We start from the raw sequence: 14,853 nt of genomic DNA, 5'->3' as shown, positions 1-14,853 counted from the left end.
TTTAGTGGCTTTATAGGTCCACACTCTTAAAGCTATAATTACATGCATCACCGGTCAAAAGAGGATGTGGAAATGTTTTACAAGTGTGTGGTGCCTGCTGTAATAATAGTGATGCTTCTTGATAAAGGGAAGAGGATAATTAAAGCTCTGAAGGAGACATTCAGCAGTCAGCATTCAGTTAAACATTACTTACATTCTTCCCTGGAGGGCCTCTCGCTCCTGGACTGCCAGCCTTGCCCTTCAGAGGAGAAATCATTATTTGAATGATTGCCAAGCAGTTTAAATCAACCCAACTGATTTAAATCTATTTTGAGAAACATATTGGCAACATAATAATCTGCCATGTCTGCGGAAGCAACACTTCAAATAATGTGCTTACCAGAGATGTGCTTATTAGTTTCTTGGAAATAAGAATGACAAAAGCATAACAAATGATTGAATCTACTGTCATCAGCTCATACATTTGGCCATAAATTGAACCATTATACATCATGTTTTGTTTAAAATACAATGTTATGAAGCCCTTTAAGGATTTATTTTTTGCTGGTTTTATTAGGATATTTGAGCGACATTGTCTGTGACAGGCAGTAAATTATGGCCAAATAGTTCCTTTGATAATTTATTCTGAAATATTAACATGACAACCATTTGTGACACATAGTAGTAGCATCACTTTTAAATCAGTAACAATGGTCGTCAATCTCAGATATATTTTTCTATCAGCTACACTCAATGACCAGCACCTAAAGAGGCATCACACACAAACACATAAGCATATATTATGCATGAACATGACATGCCCACGTATGGAGTGGCTGTGCTGATATACTTGATGTACAATTTTGGAAAAAGTATTGCAATTCAAATATTTTTATTAAAATGAGGCACTAGAGGCCAATCTGAAGCTGGGTTGCATTTCACTCAACTAGATCCGTTCAAGACCAAGTGTATAACCATGCTGCTCAGAAGATAAAGCTCAGGGTTCTTCTCTTAAAGGTAGCAGATTAGAGGCTCACCAAGCTTTTACAGAGGCCAGAGGGTTTTACTGGATGTGGTAATGTATTTTCCATGAGGTGAGTGTGCATCTTCAAAAGTGATGTGCATGTTAACCTAAAGGCTTCAGCATGATGCCTTTTTATAATGTGAGTAAATACAAATTAGTCTTCTCATTTCTTCAGAGCCTGAAGTCTTCATCCGGAAATGTGTTACGCATACAATTTACAGAATCATAATTCATAACCATTCAGCAGGTACCGTACAACAACCGTACACTTTGCCGCATGTTATATAATGTACTTTGCTCTTTTCCTGTCTTTCTCTAACATAAGCTAGTATAAGTCGAAAGGCAAAAATAAAGCCTGCATATTAATTGAAAGACTACTTACTATGAATCCTGGCTCTCCTTTTTGTCCAAGGTCGCCCCTTTCACCCTGCAAAGAAAAGGTGTGATACATTTTGGTAAAATTGGCACGGACTAAAGAAATGAATCATCCATATGATGTGACAAATCATTTCATAAAAGCGGTGTTCCCAAGTTGAGCAAATAATTTCAGCTGTCATACTGTGGCTAATATACAGGAGGATAGACATCTTTCTTGCAAAAGTACTACTTTCATCCAATCTTCACGTGTACTTGGTGATGTTTGACACAGGGTGGTGTGCATGTATACCTTGGTGCCCTCAGGGCCTGGTTCTCCCAGTGGGCCATCTGGACCAACGGGACCCTATGCGAAAACAACATGAGACATACATTTCATCACTCAAAGAAGAATGAGCTGTACAGGCATACATACATCAAAGCATCAGACATACGTTGATTTATATATATATATAGATAGATAGCTATTAAATAGCACTGACAACAGTCATTATTCTGTGTCTTCTCCACTTCTACAAACATTCCAGGGGTTTCCCAGCAATGTAGCATCACCACACAGGTAGGGTGACAGATACACATCTGTAAATACAACCCAAGAAACCCCTCTTTTCTCTCCTGTCCACTCTTTCAAGACTTTTGTTGGGTCCATCTTGTCTCCCCTATTTTATACATCTTTATGGGTTCCTATTCTGTCTTCAGTCAGACTTGTATCCCTCTCTGATCACTCTGCTCCCTTTAAGGCAGACAAACAATGTTTTATCTTTCTCTCTCTCTCTCTCTCTCTGTTCCTTAATAGTTCATCTCTACCTCCAATCTTGGTTTAAAGCTCATTGAGGCAATCGTTTCTGCCGCGTGACCAATGCTACTGTAACTTGTGGTCTATCTTTGTCAGTGTTTCACTGATTATTCTCAATTAGTTAACTATAAGAAGTTAAGAAATGAATTAGTTACAAAACAGCTTCTGGCCATAAGTTGATAAATGCATTGTCATCATAAACATGTATTTTTTTAGTTAGTCTGACTATTATGAAGGCACATTTTGACAATAAATAATGTTTTCATACAGAATAAACGTTGATACGTTTAGCTGCAGAGAGGAAGCAAATTCGAAAAACTGCTTATCCACAAGCTATGAAACAACAGTTTATCTACAGCAACATTTCTGGAGCGGTGAGGTGCATTACACTGTGAGTGGTCATTAAAATGGAGAAGAGGAATCAGAGATAGATAGATTAAATATGACGATAGCAACTCATAAATCAGAGGATGCAGTAACTGTTTTCTCACAACGACAAAAAACTTGAGAACTCGTGCAGGTGTGTGCCAAATAGGGCAGGTGCTCACCAATTGATTCAGCTCCAGGCTAGGACTTGTTATTTTCTAGGTCAGAGGCTGAACTGATAAGAATGAGTGATAAGCTGCGCAGCGGTTTCATTTTGCTTCCTTTATGTTGCATTCTGAGGTTAATCTCTTATCGGGACACCGCAGTGTTGAGAAAGGAATGGTGTTTATTTATTTTCCCAAAACAAAAGCGAGCAGGGGAATATATTGTGATTTTGGTTCAAATGATTAACCTTCACAATTTGTACTGGTCCGCGATGGATCATATGCTTTGACGATGGAGACGAACCACAGACGAGGAGGAGGGGGGATGAGGGTAACTATATCTTACCTCAGCCAGACAGGAAATACAACCACAGACTGACAGATGTATGGATTACAGTAAACAACACAAGTCGTGGCATGTTAAGTACTGCCATATGTTTTGCTCGATGAAATGGAAGTGATGAAGTGTAGGATGTAGTGTGGGATTAGGTAGAACTACATTGGCTTGTTAGTGTTCCTTGTCCATTTTCTTGCAACACACACACACACACACACACACACACACACACACACACACACACACACACTGAGATACAGTCTATATGAGTTGTATCTAATTTAAGATGATCTTTACATCCTTACCTGAAGGTGTCATTCATCTCTCAGCCACACGATGTCTCACCAGTATTACCTCTCAAAATCAATTTGACGTTACCATAATGTCTTTCAGCATGAGATTGATGGGGAATTATAAATTCACCTATAAAGAGGCTCGAGCCAAGGGGGACAAACACATGTCTTAAATTGCTTTAAACTTTGGTTTGTGGAAATTAGGTTGTGATGCAAAACAGACTGCCAAGGGGTTTGATAAGTGAAGTTTCCATGAGTTGTTGAGTTACGGTAAGCTCACATACATATGCCCCAAAGGTAACGGTTGCTCTTACCCTCCTGCCCTTTAGCCCAGCAATGCCTGCAATACCCCTCTGGCCCTGTGGACCCTGTGAGAAAAAACAAGACAGACACAAGTTGGATCAGAGGGAGAGAATAAAGATTGGGAAATCGCAGTTTCTTTGTCATAGTGCAGTCAGACAAGCTATAAAATACAGTGTGAATATTTACACAGACTTTAAACACTTTCAATGCGTCTTTTAGCCCACATCAACCAATCTGTCAATTAAGACATACTGTTTACATAGGTCGGAACTAAATTGTGGGAAACAGGGAACTGATATGGACAATATGCTTGTGTGGAGATGTGCAAGGTTGGGCCGAAGTTAGTCCTAAAAAACTTGAGTAACTGAATAAAAAAAAATCCGCCTTCCTTTAACTCCCTCTCCCACACCAACACTTGGTGCAGGTTTGCAGTGCCACTTATCAACAGTCTGCATGGCTAAATAACAAACATTGAGTTACATGATGCATTCAAGCCTAAAATCAGTTTTGAGCGAAGATAAATTATAACGTTATCATGATGTGTTCAAATGTAATCTTGTAAAATTTTGTTTTTGGCAGGAAACTGAAAAAAATCCAGTTGTTTAAAGGAACACTATTTCTAAGCATCTTATAATACAGAATTCAAACTATGAATGACAAGAAATGAAATCATACATTGTGTTTCTGAATTGAACTGTGTAGATACCAATAACAAGGTAAAAAAAATAATATAAATAATAAATATAAATAATAATATAAATATATAAATATAAAATATAATATAAATAATGTGTAAATAATGTGTTGACAGTTTACTGTGACTTTGGGGCGGTTGAAATAATTTTTCAGGACGTTCCAGCACAGCTGAGAAAAAAGTTATTCTTGAGCCTTGAAACCCAGAATGTAATATGCACCAAATGGGTTCAGTTTTGTATGCAATGAGGGGAGGACACTTACTGTTGCACCTTGCAGGCCGATGTCCCCTGGACCTCCTGGTAACCCTGGATAGCCCTTACACCAAAACAGAAACAACAAACATTATAGAAAGGTAGACAAGATTTAATGGTATAGTGGTTACCATTATACGCATTATTCAAACTATGCTGCATTAGTGCAGTGAAAGCCCAACAGCAGTGCACAACTGTGCAGTGAAATGTTGATACATCAGCAACATCTGTGGATAAGGACTGTTCTGTATAACTGTTTTTCTTATTACTTTGTCTTAAAATATGCTCAAGACCCACTGGCAAAGGGGGACAGCTGGGTCTGTGGTACTCATCACAGCTCAACCCATTCTCATTTTCTAATAATCTGTTCAGGAATAATGCCACAATATCAACCAAAGTCAGTAAAGATGAAATGGCTTTGCCAACAAATGCTAATCCCTGCAAATTGCCTTTAGACAGAAACAGAAATTCATGAAATGATCATTGTCATCTGTGGTGATACAGCCCAAAGTCAAACTGCCACTTCTTGCTAATGTGGCTTCAATATTGCACAAACTGGTTCACACAAATCCCCATACCTCCTTGAATATGTCACAAAGCTCTCTTTCTCTCTCTCTCTCAATCAAACATCCACTAGCAGTGATTCAATCATCGAACTATTCCGCCAGGCAGCCACTAAATTAGTCATCCTCTATTCCAGCCAGCCAATCAGTCAGGCTGCTAGCCTTCCAGGTCAGGACTGTGGCCCACAGCCACAGACTTTGAGTTAATCCAAGGTCCCGGGACAGTGACGGGTGAAGGACAACCTCTCCCATGCAGCAGTACGGGAGACAGTGGACACACCGCTGCACTAGACTGCAGCGTGGTTATTTTTCTCTAGGGAATCCATACTATCAAAATAATCTTTATGAAAACACATTTTCCACAGTAGTGTGTGGGTTAATGTTGTAACATTTACTCACTATTAAACTGCAAATATAAAAATATTTAACAAATCCAACTTGAACATGAAGTTTGGATTTAGGGCAAAAAGAAAACAGACAAAGTTCCTTCAATCAGACACAAGAGCACTCGCTTTAAGATTGGACAAATGTGGTTTTCCTGTTCCACTTACCATTCAAAATCTCCAACTCCAACTCATTTGTCATTCTGTTAAAGATGTAATCCACTTGAGCCCTTTACTGTCACAATGAGATACTGACCCGCCTCTTATTCAGACTGATAAACCAAACGGTATTGTTTCAGTTAGTTAGATCTATCACAGGTCTCATTTTAGCAACAGTGGATTGACAAATAATTTGTATCAAATCCAGAGAACACCCACAAGGTATTTCAACAGATCCATATACAGTATATGTAATGAATACCAGATTGAGTGATCCAAAATAGTAACTTAAATAAAATATGTGTTTTTCATACCTATTTTCAGCATTACATTACCATGGGAAAAACAATTAGACACAGCAGAATTGTAAAGTTGCAACATTGAGTAATTTTAAACCATCAAGGCCATGTGAGTTTGCTTTCATTTCCATGAAATAAACAGTGTAGCTAAAAAGCATCTGCAAAAGATTACAGCCCAAATTGTTCAGCGGTTCAGCTTCATACTAAACATCCTTAGACATTAGTTTACTGAACAATGCATTAAAACTTGGGTAGGCTGTTATAGCTTTGCTGATTTATTGGAAATGCTTTTTCATTTTGTATAATATGACTCTGGGGTTTATCCCCTCTCAGACAGGCAGAGCCCTGCAGTGCATCCTGTGTGCTGCACTTACCCGTGGCCCCTTCTCCCCGACTGGACCTGTTGGACCCGCTGGCCCTCGGTCGCCCTAGGGAGAAGAAAAAAAAACACAGAAAGAGAGCTGATTATTAAACTTTGACCTGAAAGTTAACCACAAAAAAATACTTTTCCAAATAAAAAGCCATGAAACTGGAGAGCAGCGTCTCAAATACAGAAGGTTAGATTAACACCTGGTTGAGTGAAGTTTAAAGCCAGCAGGTACTTTGAAACCCAGTTGGTGGCATACTGCGTTAAAAGCAAAGGTAACCTCGGGTAAGCAGTAAAGCTGCCTATAGGTCTCCACTCTAACAACACTTGTGTCAGTCATCCTTTAATCCTTCTTGAACTGTGTGACATACAGGACTGTACAAGTATATGTCTAGTTCTTGCACTTCTATCAAACGGTGGGAAAAGTATTTTTAAGGCTCTATATTGGAAAGAAAAGTCTAATCCAGAGATTGTTATTATACATATACAATGCGAAAGGAATTTGGGGGCTGTCAGGGTATGGCTGGTGCTGACAGATTGAACCAGGAGAGGGATTTTGCATAATAGGGAGCAGAGGACAAGCAAGAGTCTGACAGGCAGAAGGCTTCCCTTCACCAGAACATGTTCTGACACACAGCTTCTAGATAGGAAGCAATGGGGAACAGGTTACGATTCAGACAGGAACAAAACAGGAAATAGGGGAGTTTTTTTGGAGGACTGTTAATAGTCCACATCCAGACTTCTTTTAAAATAATGTCACTTGAGCAAGAAGGCTGCAGAGCCACTTAAAATATTGCATTTTAAGCTGAGAGCGAGGCAACGGGAGCCGGACATGGATAAAGCATCGGGGCCCCTCCAGATTGCATCATGAGTATTTTAACAAGACTTATGCTGGCTGTGTGGCGCTATCCTTTTTCCTATGTTTTATGACTGCATATGCAGTAGTATAGACTGTATAGATGTCAGCATAGCACATGTCTAATGGCACCAATCAGGAACAAATACACTTTTCTAACATGGTGACAGACCTGAATCTCCTGAATTAAACTTGACATTACTTGCTTCTGCAGGTGGGCGGATAGATGAGGGACCTTAATGGTGACATGGCTTTGGCTTTATTGTTATTGATGTGGATGTGAGAGTGTTGAGTATTTATCAAAGCATGTGTCCTGGGCCCTCTGGGGCCTCAAGCCATTGCTGCTTAACACAGCCCAAATTACAGGGGTCGGCCACTGACAAGCAACCAACTGATGCTGACTGACAGCCTAATGACAGAAAACCCACTCCTTACCTTTTCACCAGAAACTCCCATCACCCCAGCTATCCCAATGACGCCTAGTGGACCCTGGAGAGTAGAGGAGAGGAGACATAAGGAGAAAGTATGCCAGTGTGAGGGCCTTGTTCATTCATTAAATGGTTATTTTGCAACAAACCTGCAGGTTTAATTTCATTACTAATTTTGATTTATTCACAATATAATTTTACAGATGCTAAAAAGAAGCAATAGTTTAAAGTAAGAGAGAAAAACAAAGCAAAAGCAGATGACACATCAATATTTACAAGTGACCATAGCTTACTATTATTGGTTCAAAAACAGTTTTACAATCCATGTGGAATTGATAATAAGGAACTATTCAGCAAAGATAGCTATACCAAAGCAAGGACAACATATTTATTGTGCACAATATCAAAGATTGGGAATTGGCGAGGTCTATGGTAGTGTCACAGCATAAAGTAAATAAATGTAATTGGCCCCCAAAAGACACAAACTACTTAGTAAAGGAGTACTCGTGGGGAAAAGACCAGCTAATGTAAATATGAAAGTTATTGGAGGATCTTAAAACCACTTCCAGATCAGTCGTCTGGGACAGGGTCTGTGGTCTGGACCAGTGCCAGCCTCTCCAAATGTAAGACTTCAGTCGGCTGGGTCGACATTCAGCCAGAAAGGGCAGCTGTACGGTAGTTTTTTAAATCCTGTCATTCTGTTTACATTTTTTTCTGTCAAAGTAAAACAAAACGTAGCGTAACTTAATGTGAAAATAGTAAAAGTATGAGGAATGGCCAATTAACGGAGTAACATGCACTTATCACAAACCAGACCAAGTACACCGCACCACAGCATGTGCACTAAAGCCACCGGGACAGTGCAAGCTCCCACAACATCTGAACCAAACGGAATTAAAATGTTACTATAATAATTTATATGTCTTCTGGCCAACCACAAAAGCCAGCATGGTCAGACTGCGACTCCCTCTGGTTGCGAGGGACAATCTCCATTGCTGCGCTTCCTCCTTGCAGAATGATATATTCCCATAATTAAAAGGTTCAACAATTCTACACTGACTGCTATCTTACTTCTGTCATATTATAATACAGTACATGTTCCTGTTATTTACTTTTATTCTTTTCTTTTTTTAGTTTAGAGAACGAGAGGGAAAGCTAGAGCCAGAAAGTAATAGACGGACAACAATAAACTAAGAGTAACGTAACAGATGGATAAAGTGAGAGAAAAGAAACAGACCACTAAGATAAACACAGTGAGAGTTTGTTCCATTTGCTATTCCATAACTCTAGAAATGCTGAAAGCCTCAACATGTTACTCATGTATCATCTCCCAAACAGTATTATTGGATGCAAGTAAAGCAGTTGAGCAACGGATTAGTAGCTGAGTGTCTGTGAAGGGATGCAGCCTGCAGGCATGGGAACAGGAGCTCGAAATTGACCTCAAAGCCCTTAATTGGGAGACGAGGTGGGACAATGTGGTACACTGTATCATTTAACAGAGGGAAATTGTTTTAAAGGGGTTTCCATGTTCCAAGGCCTTGACGTTGGAGCTTTTACAATACTGTTTGAAGGCGATTTGGTTTCTCAGACACAGCTTGGGTTACAAGAGTACTGGTTTAACCATTAACCTTACAGTTAGAGAAGAAAGACAGCCCAAGTCACTTAAAGTTAAGAGTATTAAGGATATCCGTCACACGTGCCTCTTTCCTAAGTACACACTGAGTCACTGACATGCAAATCAAAGCACAGATGTTGACATATCAACTATATTTCTAAGCACACCTGTGGTTGCCTTTGGTAATTGTGGACTGATACATTTATTTTATATACAAGTTTTATTAGCTGTTGACAGGAGGGTGAGTTCAGAATGAAACAATCCTCAGCCAATCTAAATTAACTAAAATACACAAAACTGTAAAAAACCTCCCGTAAAATGTCCCTTGAAACTGTTCATGAGAGGCCTTGTGGTGATACGCTGGTTTCCGATAAAGACAGACGGCCTACAGCCTCCTTGCATCGACCCTGGATTAACCTGCACTATCCAAAAACAGTCTTTCTCAGTTTCTCACACATCTCATTTATTTGGAAAGTGATGTAATGACATTCATTAGAACCTCCATATGTCTTTGAGGTTTTTTTCTCTCTGCACAGCCCCATGTCTCCTCCTTGGCTTCAAAGGCCCCTGCACTCAGTAAGTGCTTAATCCCTCTCATATGTGCACTGCAGCAACACAGTCCAACATGACCCACTTGGTTGCCTCCACTATGAACAGAATGCAAATATTAACATTAAGGGGCCTCCGGGAAGGACGGACATACTTTGGATGTTCAGAGCGGTTGTGTACTTTAACAAAGGGGATACATGCCCCAACAATTCTCTGGAGTGTTTGTGCTGGGTATAAAACATCAACTAAAGCAGAAAAATATACACATAGAACTGGGATTTTGCAGTTAATTGATACAACCATCGTAACACAGATGTGTTGGGACACTTGCAAAGCCATTTAAAAGATAAAGACCAACATCTTTTTGGCAAAATGTTTTCAACTTAAATTATTATAGTATATGGCAACATGCACCATAAGTGTAATTCTTTGGCAAGACCAGGCGTCAAACACTCTTTGGCAGGATTTGAGCCATAAACGCGTTTGTAACCCAAATGGAGGATCTCTGATTGATGTTCCGTTTGTTCTACTGTGGTGGCCCATGTCATGATGAGAACACTATGTGGTGGTGGGAGAGGCTCCAAATGTCTCTAAATATTTAAAGTGGGTCAGGAAAACTGCTAGACATCAGAAAATGTTACTTCCTCCACACTTGCCACACTGGATGGTTTAATTCACTTGTGGAAGCACTGCATCATTATCTCAATAAAACATGGACAACTATTAAAATGTTCAAGGACAGGAACTCAAGCTAATAAAAGCTACAGCACAGACTTCACAATGACACTCTTGAAAAGGGGTTTAATGAGAAGCTACTGATCGGCAGCAGAAGGGCTGTTGATTAATGTCAGTCCTGTACATTTCAACTGCTAAAGCAACTTACTTGTGTTCCAATTTTCCCAACATTTCCCATGTCCCCTTTCTCTCCCTGAAAGCAGAAAACATCAAACAGTGTGTTGGTTAGCTTCCTGTAATTAAAGAGATATTTGTCACCATCCTGCCCTGCTACTGACACAGGACTCTGTGTATTACAATAGTAAAAAGAGACACACACACAGACTACATGTGACTGTGAATCATTTTGTGTTCCTTCTTTAAATACTTTTCTCTCGTAATTAAAAGCATGTTTACAAGACAGTACATTTAGGCTTAGAATAAATGGGTTACAAACATGGTGAAAATGGCACTCAGAGACAAGCACTATAAGAAAATATTGAAACACACGATACCATGATGATGGCACTGCATTTGTGGTGTTATAAAAGCCAATTTCAGCACATAAAAAAGGGTGAGGATCAAGTCTGGAATGCTGTGGTTTGCTAGAGTAAAAAACTGCAAACAAAGTAACAGTAACACAAGCCATAAGACTGTCAGCGTCAGCGTTTTTAGGATGAAGATCTGGTAAAGATTTGAATTTGTTTCAAATCAGGTCTACAACAATGTGAATGGCAGGAAGCTACCAAGTAGAAACGGATAACAACCTATTACAATACATGCACAGGCATTCTTTTAATTTTTCCTAATTTCTCAATGTCTAATAATTTGTGATGTCTGCAAAAATAACTAAATGGAATAATATTTATCTGAATAGTTCAACTGCAATGTGTCCATGAAAAAGAAAGCCAATCTAAACACAGTGGGAAATACCTTGCTCGTTCATTCCCAAGCAAAAATAAATCTAAATTAAGACTTTAAACATTACATGGATCAGACGTTGATTCTGCAACCCAATTTTCAAGTCCACAATGCATATTAACACATTTCTGTTATCCACAATGTGGTGGCGTGATATATTAGATAGCACGAGACTCACCGCTAAACCGTCCGGGCCAGGTTCGCCTGTGTAGCCTTTCCTTCCCGGTCTCCCCTTTAAAAACAGAGACAGATCTTATAATCCATTTATTTCATTCAAACCACCTGCAAAAGGCTAATTTTGCTCTTTTTGTATTAGTGTATATAACGTATGTGCATCTTGGAGTTCTTACATTCGGGCCAGCGCTGCCAGGTGGGCCGAGTGGTCCTTCATCACCCTGCAGAAACATAGTATAGTTCTATCATAGACAAATATTTGCAAACATAAACACACACAAACACATGCTCACATATACACGGCAGAATCCAACAGACAAGTAAATACAGCTGGCACACTAAAACACACAAAGAAATGCACACACAGTAAAGTTACCATTCCATTTGCATGACTGTGCTCCCCCAGCTTCTGAAACCAAACCTACGCTACTGGTTACAGCTGCAGTTAAATAAATGTAATTTACTTTTATATTCACTTCTATACTTTCAGGTATCAAACTGCTTTGTCTCTGTAGTCTATCTGTCTCAGGTGCGAGGAGAGTATATTGGACAACTACCAGGTTTGGTTGTATCATTCAGAACAATAGAAAAGTGTGTGTGTATGGTGTACACCTTACAAAGGCTCCTGTTCCTTTTTTCCAGAGCTGGAAACCTTTCACCCTTGTTTTTATAAGCACCCAATGATGAATCATGACTTCATCAAGTGGAACATGCCCCGAGAGTTCAGGTATTGAAAAAAACAAACTCCCACTAGGATCTAAACTTCAACTGTTTGAGATATTACCACAAACTAAATGAGACGTAATGTGTGGGTTATTCATGTCTCAAGTTAATCTTGACTAATGATCCAATGGAAATCTCTTGAAGAGACATATTTTCTACCTTTCTGTATCAGTGAGTCATGAACCGAGCAGACGTGTGGGATTAAGTAAGATGTTGAATTGTCTCACCTGTGTTCCCTGTGGTCCTGGCGGGCCTTGAGGCCCTCTGGCTCCCTGTAAACCCTGAAACACAGCATGAATTCAGTTGGATGGCTTTATCGAATGGATGGATGGACAGAGAGAAAGAGTGAGAGACGCTGTTGTACCTTTGGTCCAGGTGGACCGTTGGGCCCTGGTACTCCAATGTCCCCAGGAAATCCCTTTGAAAAACAAGAAGAGAGATAAATCATTATATGTTATTATTTAACCTGTAATGATGAGTCACATGACTGTTGGTGGAGTTTGATCCCCCACAGTAAATTAACTTATTTAGTAGGGGTAGAATTAAAGTGCATTATAAAGGTGGGTACAAAGTAGGTCTATTTATTGGCTACAGAAGCTCCTCTTTACTCTTTAATCACTGAAGGCTTCCTGCATAAATCTGAATGGGACAGACACAGAGGTGAGGCTTTTCTTAAGAGTATAGGTACACTTATTGCAGACCGATATGAAGATGGTGATGGATTGCTACTGGACGGATAGAGCCTGAATACCTTCTGGCACTCCTGCCATAACACAATTACTCATTTCAAAATTATACCCGTTAGCTGTGGCCTATGTGACTTATGGTCATGTTGCCCTCCTGACCGCAGTGTGTCTTTGGCATTTTCCATGCTTTCCACATATGTGAGCATCAATAATGACCTCTTTGACAAAAGGTGAGGTATTCCACATCCAACGCACAGACATGCTGGAGGGAGATGCCAGAACAGGAAAAGCACAAGATTCATCTTGTCATATATCAAGTATTGCAGCATATGTTAGAGGTAGTGAAACGAGTAGGGTTGATGTCTCCATTGCCCACACTCAAGTTATGTCAGTATAAGTGATATATAACTGTATCCCAGTGTGTCTAAGTAACATATGTTTGTTTCTTAAAGTTGTTTTTATTGTGAAACACCGTAGAATACTGTAAACCAACTGGCAGCTCCCATAGGCCTCAAACATCACACCATACAACACAATGTTAGATGGAATGGATACTTATTGGTGTATTATATTTCATTACATTACATTTCATTTAGCTGACGCTTTTATCCAAAGTGCATTCAGCCAGAGTAAAAACTCAGAACAACAAGAATCAGGAAAGTACAATTTCTTCAAGAAAGCTAAACTATAAAGTGCTACTGGTGTACTGTGCAGAGTATACTGACTATACTGATTAACTGTCATTGGAGCCATCTCGTTTCAACAGATGAAATGTAGGATCACATCAAAAGCCATGTAAAGTAAATAGGTATGTTCATTAAATGTCATGGCAATGACCTGGTTGAGCAATTGGCCGGTTTGATGATCACATATATTATTTACGAGAGGTTCGAAAGGTCATCTAATGACCAAAATGAAGGAAATAATCTTGTTTTGTTATGTTTATTGTTATTTGCCCAATATATTTTAAAGATTTCAAGAGTAAATGTTGGTCTGGAACTGGCAAAAGAGTAAAGGTCATAAAATCAGAGCAATATGTCCATGAATAGCCACAGATAATACAATATTAGGCAATTATACAATATCTTGTGGACAAATTTGACAATTTGACATGATGGTACTGATATATGAAAGCTTGGGGTGTGTCCAAAAATGTAAAGTTCATCATCTGGGGAGCATGAATGTGCTTATTATGATGGAAGATGTTATATATTTCTTGAGGTAAGAAGAGAAAATTGAAAAAGTCTCAAGTCATTCTCTGTCCATCATTATAATAACTGAAAATTCCATGCAACCCCTTCCATCAACCATTGGCTATCGGTCTCATGATGGATAAGCCTCAGAGGACAGGGGGCTATAATTCAGGGGTACTGGAGTAGCCAGCACATATCCGGGCCAAGACTGTGCTGGCATTGCTTGCAACAAAGATTGTTTCCCTGCATTTAACCAAAGACTGCTTAAACGTGATTAGTAAATACGACTTAGACACCAGAACGTATCTGATACCAAAATTGTGTCCTATTGCCGAAGGATTCTGTTTATGAATGCAGAAATATATGAAGAATAAACACATTCAATGTAAGACAAGGAAAATCCACACATTTGAGAACCTGGAACCATCACAACTTTTTGATACACAAAATACTTTTTAACGATTAATCATTTATCAAGACAGTTGCCGATATGTATGTCCTACCTCTGGTCCTGGAGGCCCATGTGGTCCCTGTGCCCCCACCTCACCAATTCTACCCTGTTTTAAATACAGTGAAAACACCTGAATTATTATGTGTTAATTCTGTCACCATTTAGGTAATGTATTCTGTTAATATTTC

At 39.3% G+C, this 14,853-nt stretch overlaps 1 protein-coding gene across 1 annotated transcript in view; it reads right to left on the bottom strand.

Moving 5' to 3' along the window:
* The window catches only part of col24a1 (collagen type XXIV alpha 1 chain), a gene marked incomplete at its 5' end in the record, with an annotated part of 80,257 nt that overhangs the window by 23,754 nt on the left and 41,650 nt on the right, over positions 1–14,853 (bottom strand). Inside the window, 13 exons of the mRNA XM_079221555.1 lie at positions 194–238; positions 1,386–1,430; positions 1,671–1,724; positions 3,649–3,702; positions 4,595–4,648; positions 6,363–6,416; positions 7,647–7,700; positions 10,687–10,731; positions 11,617–11,670; positions 11,789–11,833; positions 12,563–12,616; positions 12,700–12,753; positions 14,718–14,771. Of these exons, the coding sequence (XP_079077681.1) occupies positions 194–238; positions 1,386–1,430; positions 1,671–1,724; positions 3,649–3,702; positions 4,595–4,648; positions 6,363–6,416; positions 7,647–7,700; positions 10,687–10,731; positions 11,617–11,670; positions 11,789–11,833; positions 12,563–12,616; positions 12,700–12,753; positions 14,718–14,771 (666 nt within the window). The remainder of the gene's footprint in view (positions 1–193; positions 239–1,385; positions 1,431–1,670; positions 1,725–3,648; positions 3,703–4,594; positions 4,649–6,362; positions 6,417–7,646; positions 7,701–10,686; positions 10,732–11,616; positions 11,671–11,788; positions 11,834–12,562; positions 12,617–12,699; positions 12,754–14,717; positions 14,772–14,853) is intronic.

This window comes from Taurulus bubalis, assembly GCF_910589615.1.
Source record: "Taurulus bubalis genome assembly, chromosome: 7".
Classification (NCBI taxonomy): Eukaryota; Metazoa; Chordata; class Actinopteri; order Perciformes; family Cottidae; genus Taurulus; species Taurulus bubalis.
The sequence above is the reverse complement of the archived record's forward strand: the minus strand, read 5'-3'. Positions and strand labels throughout refer to the sequence as shown.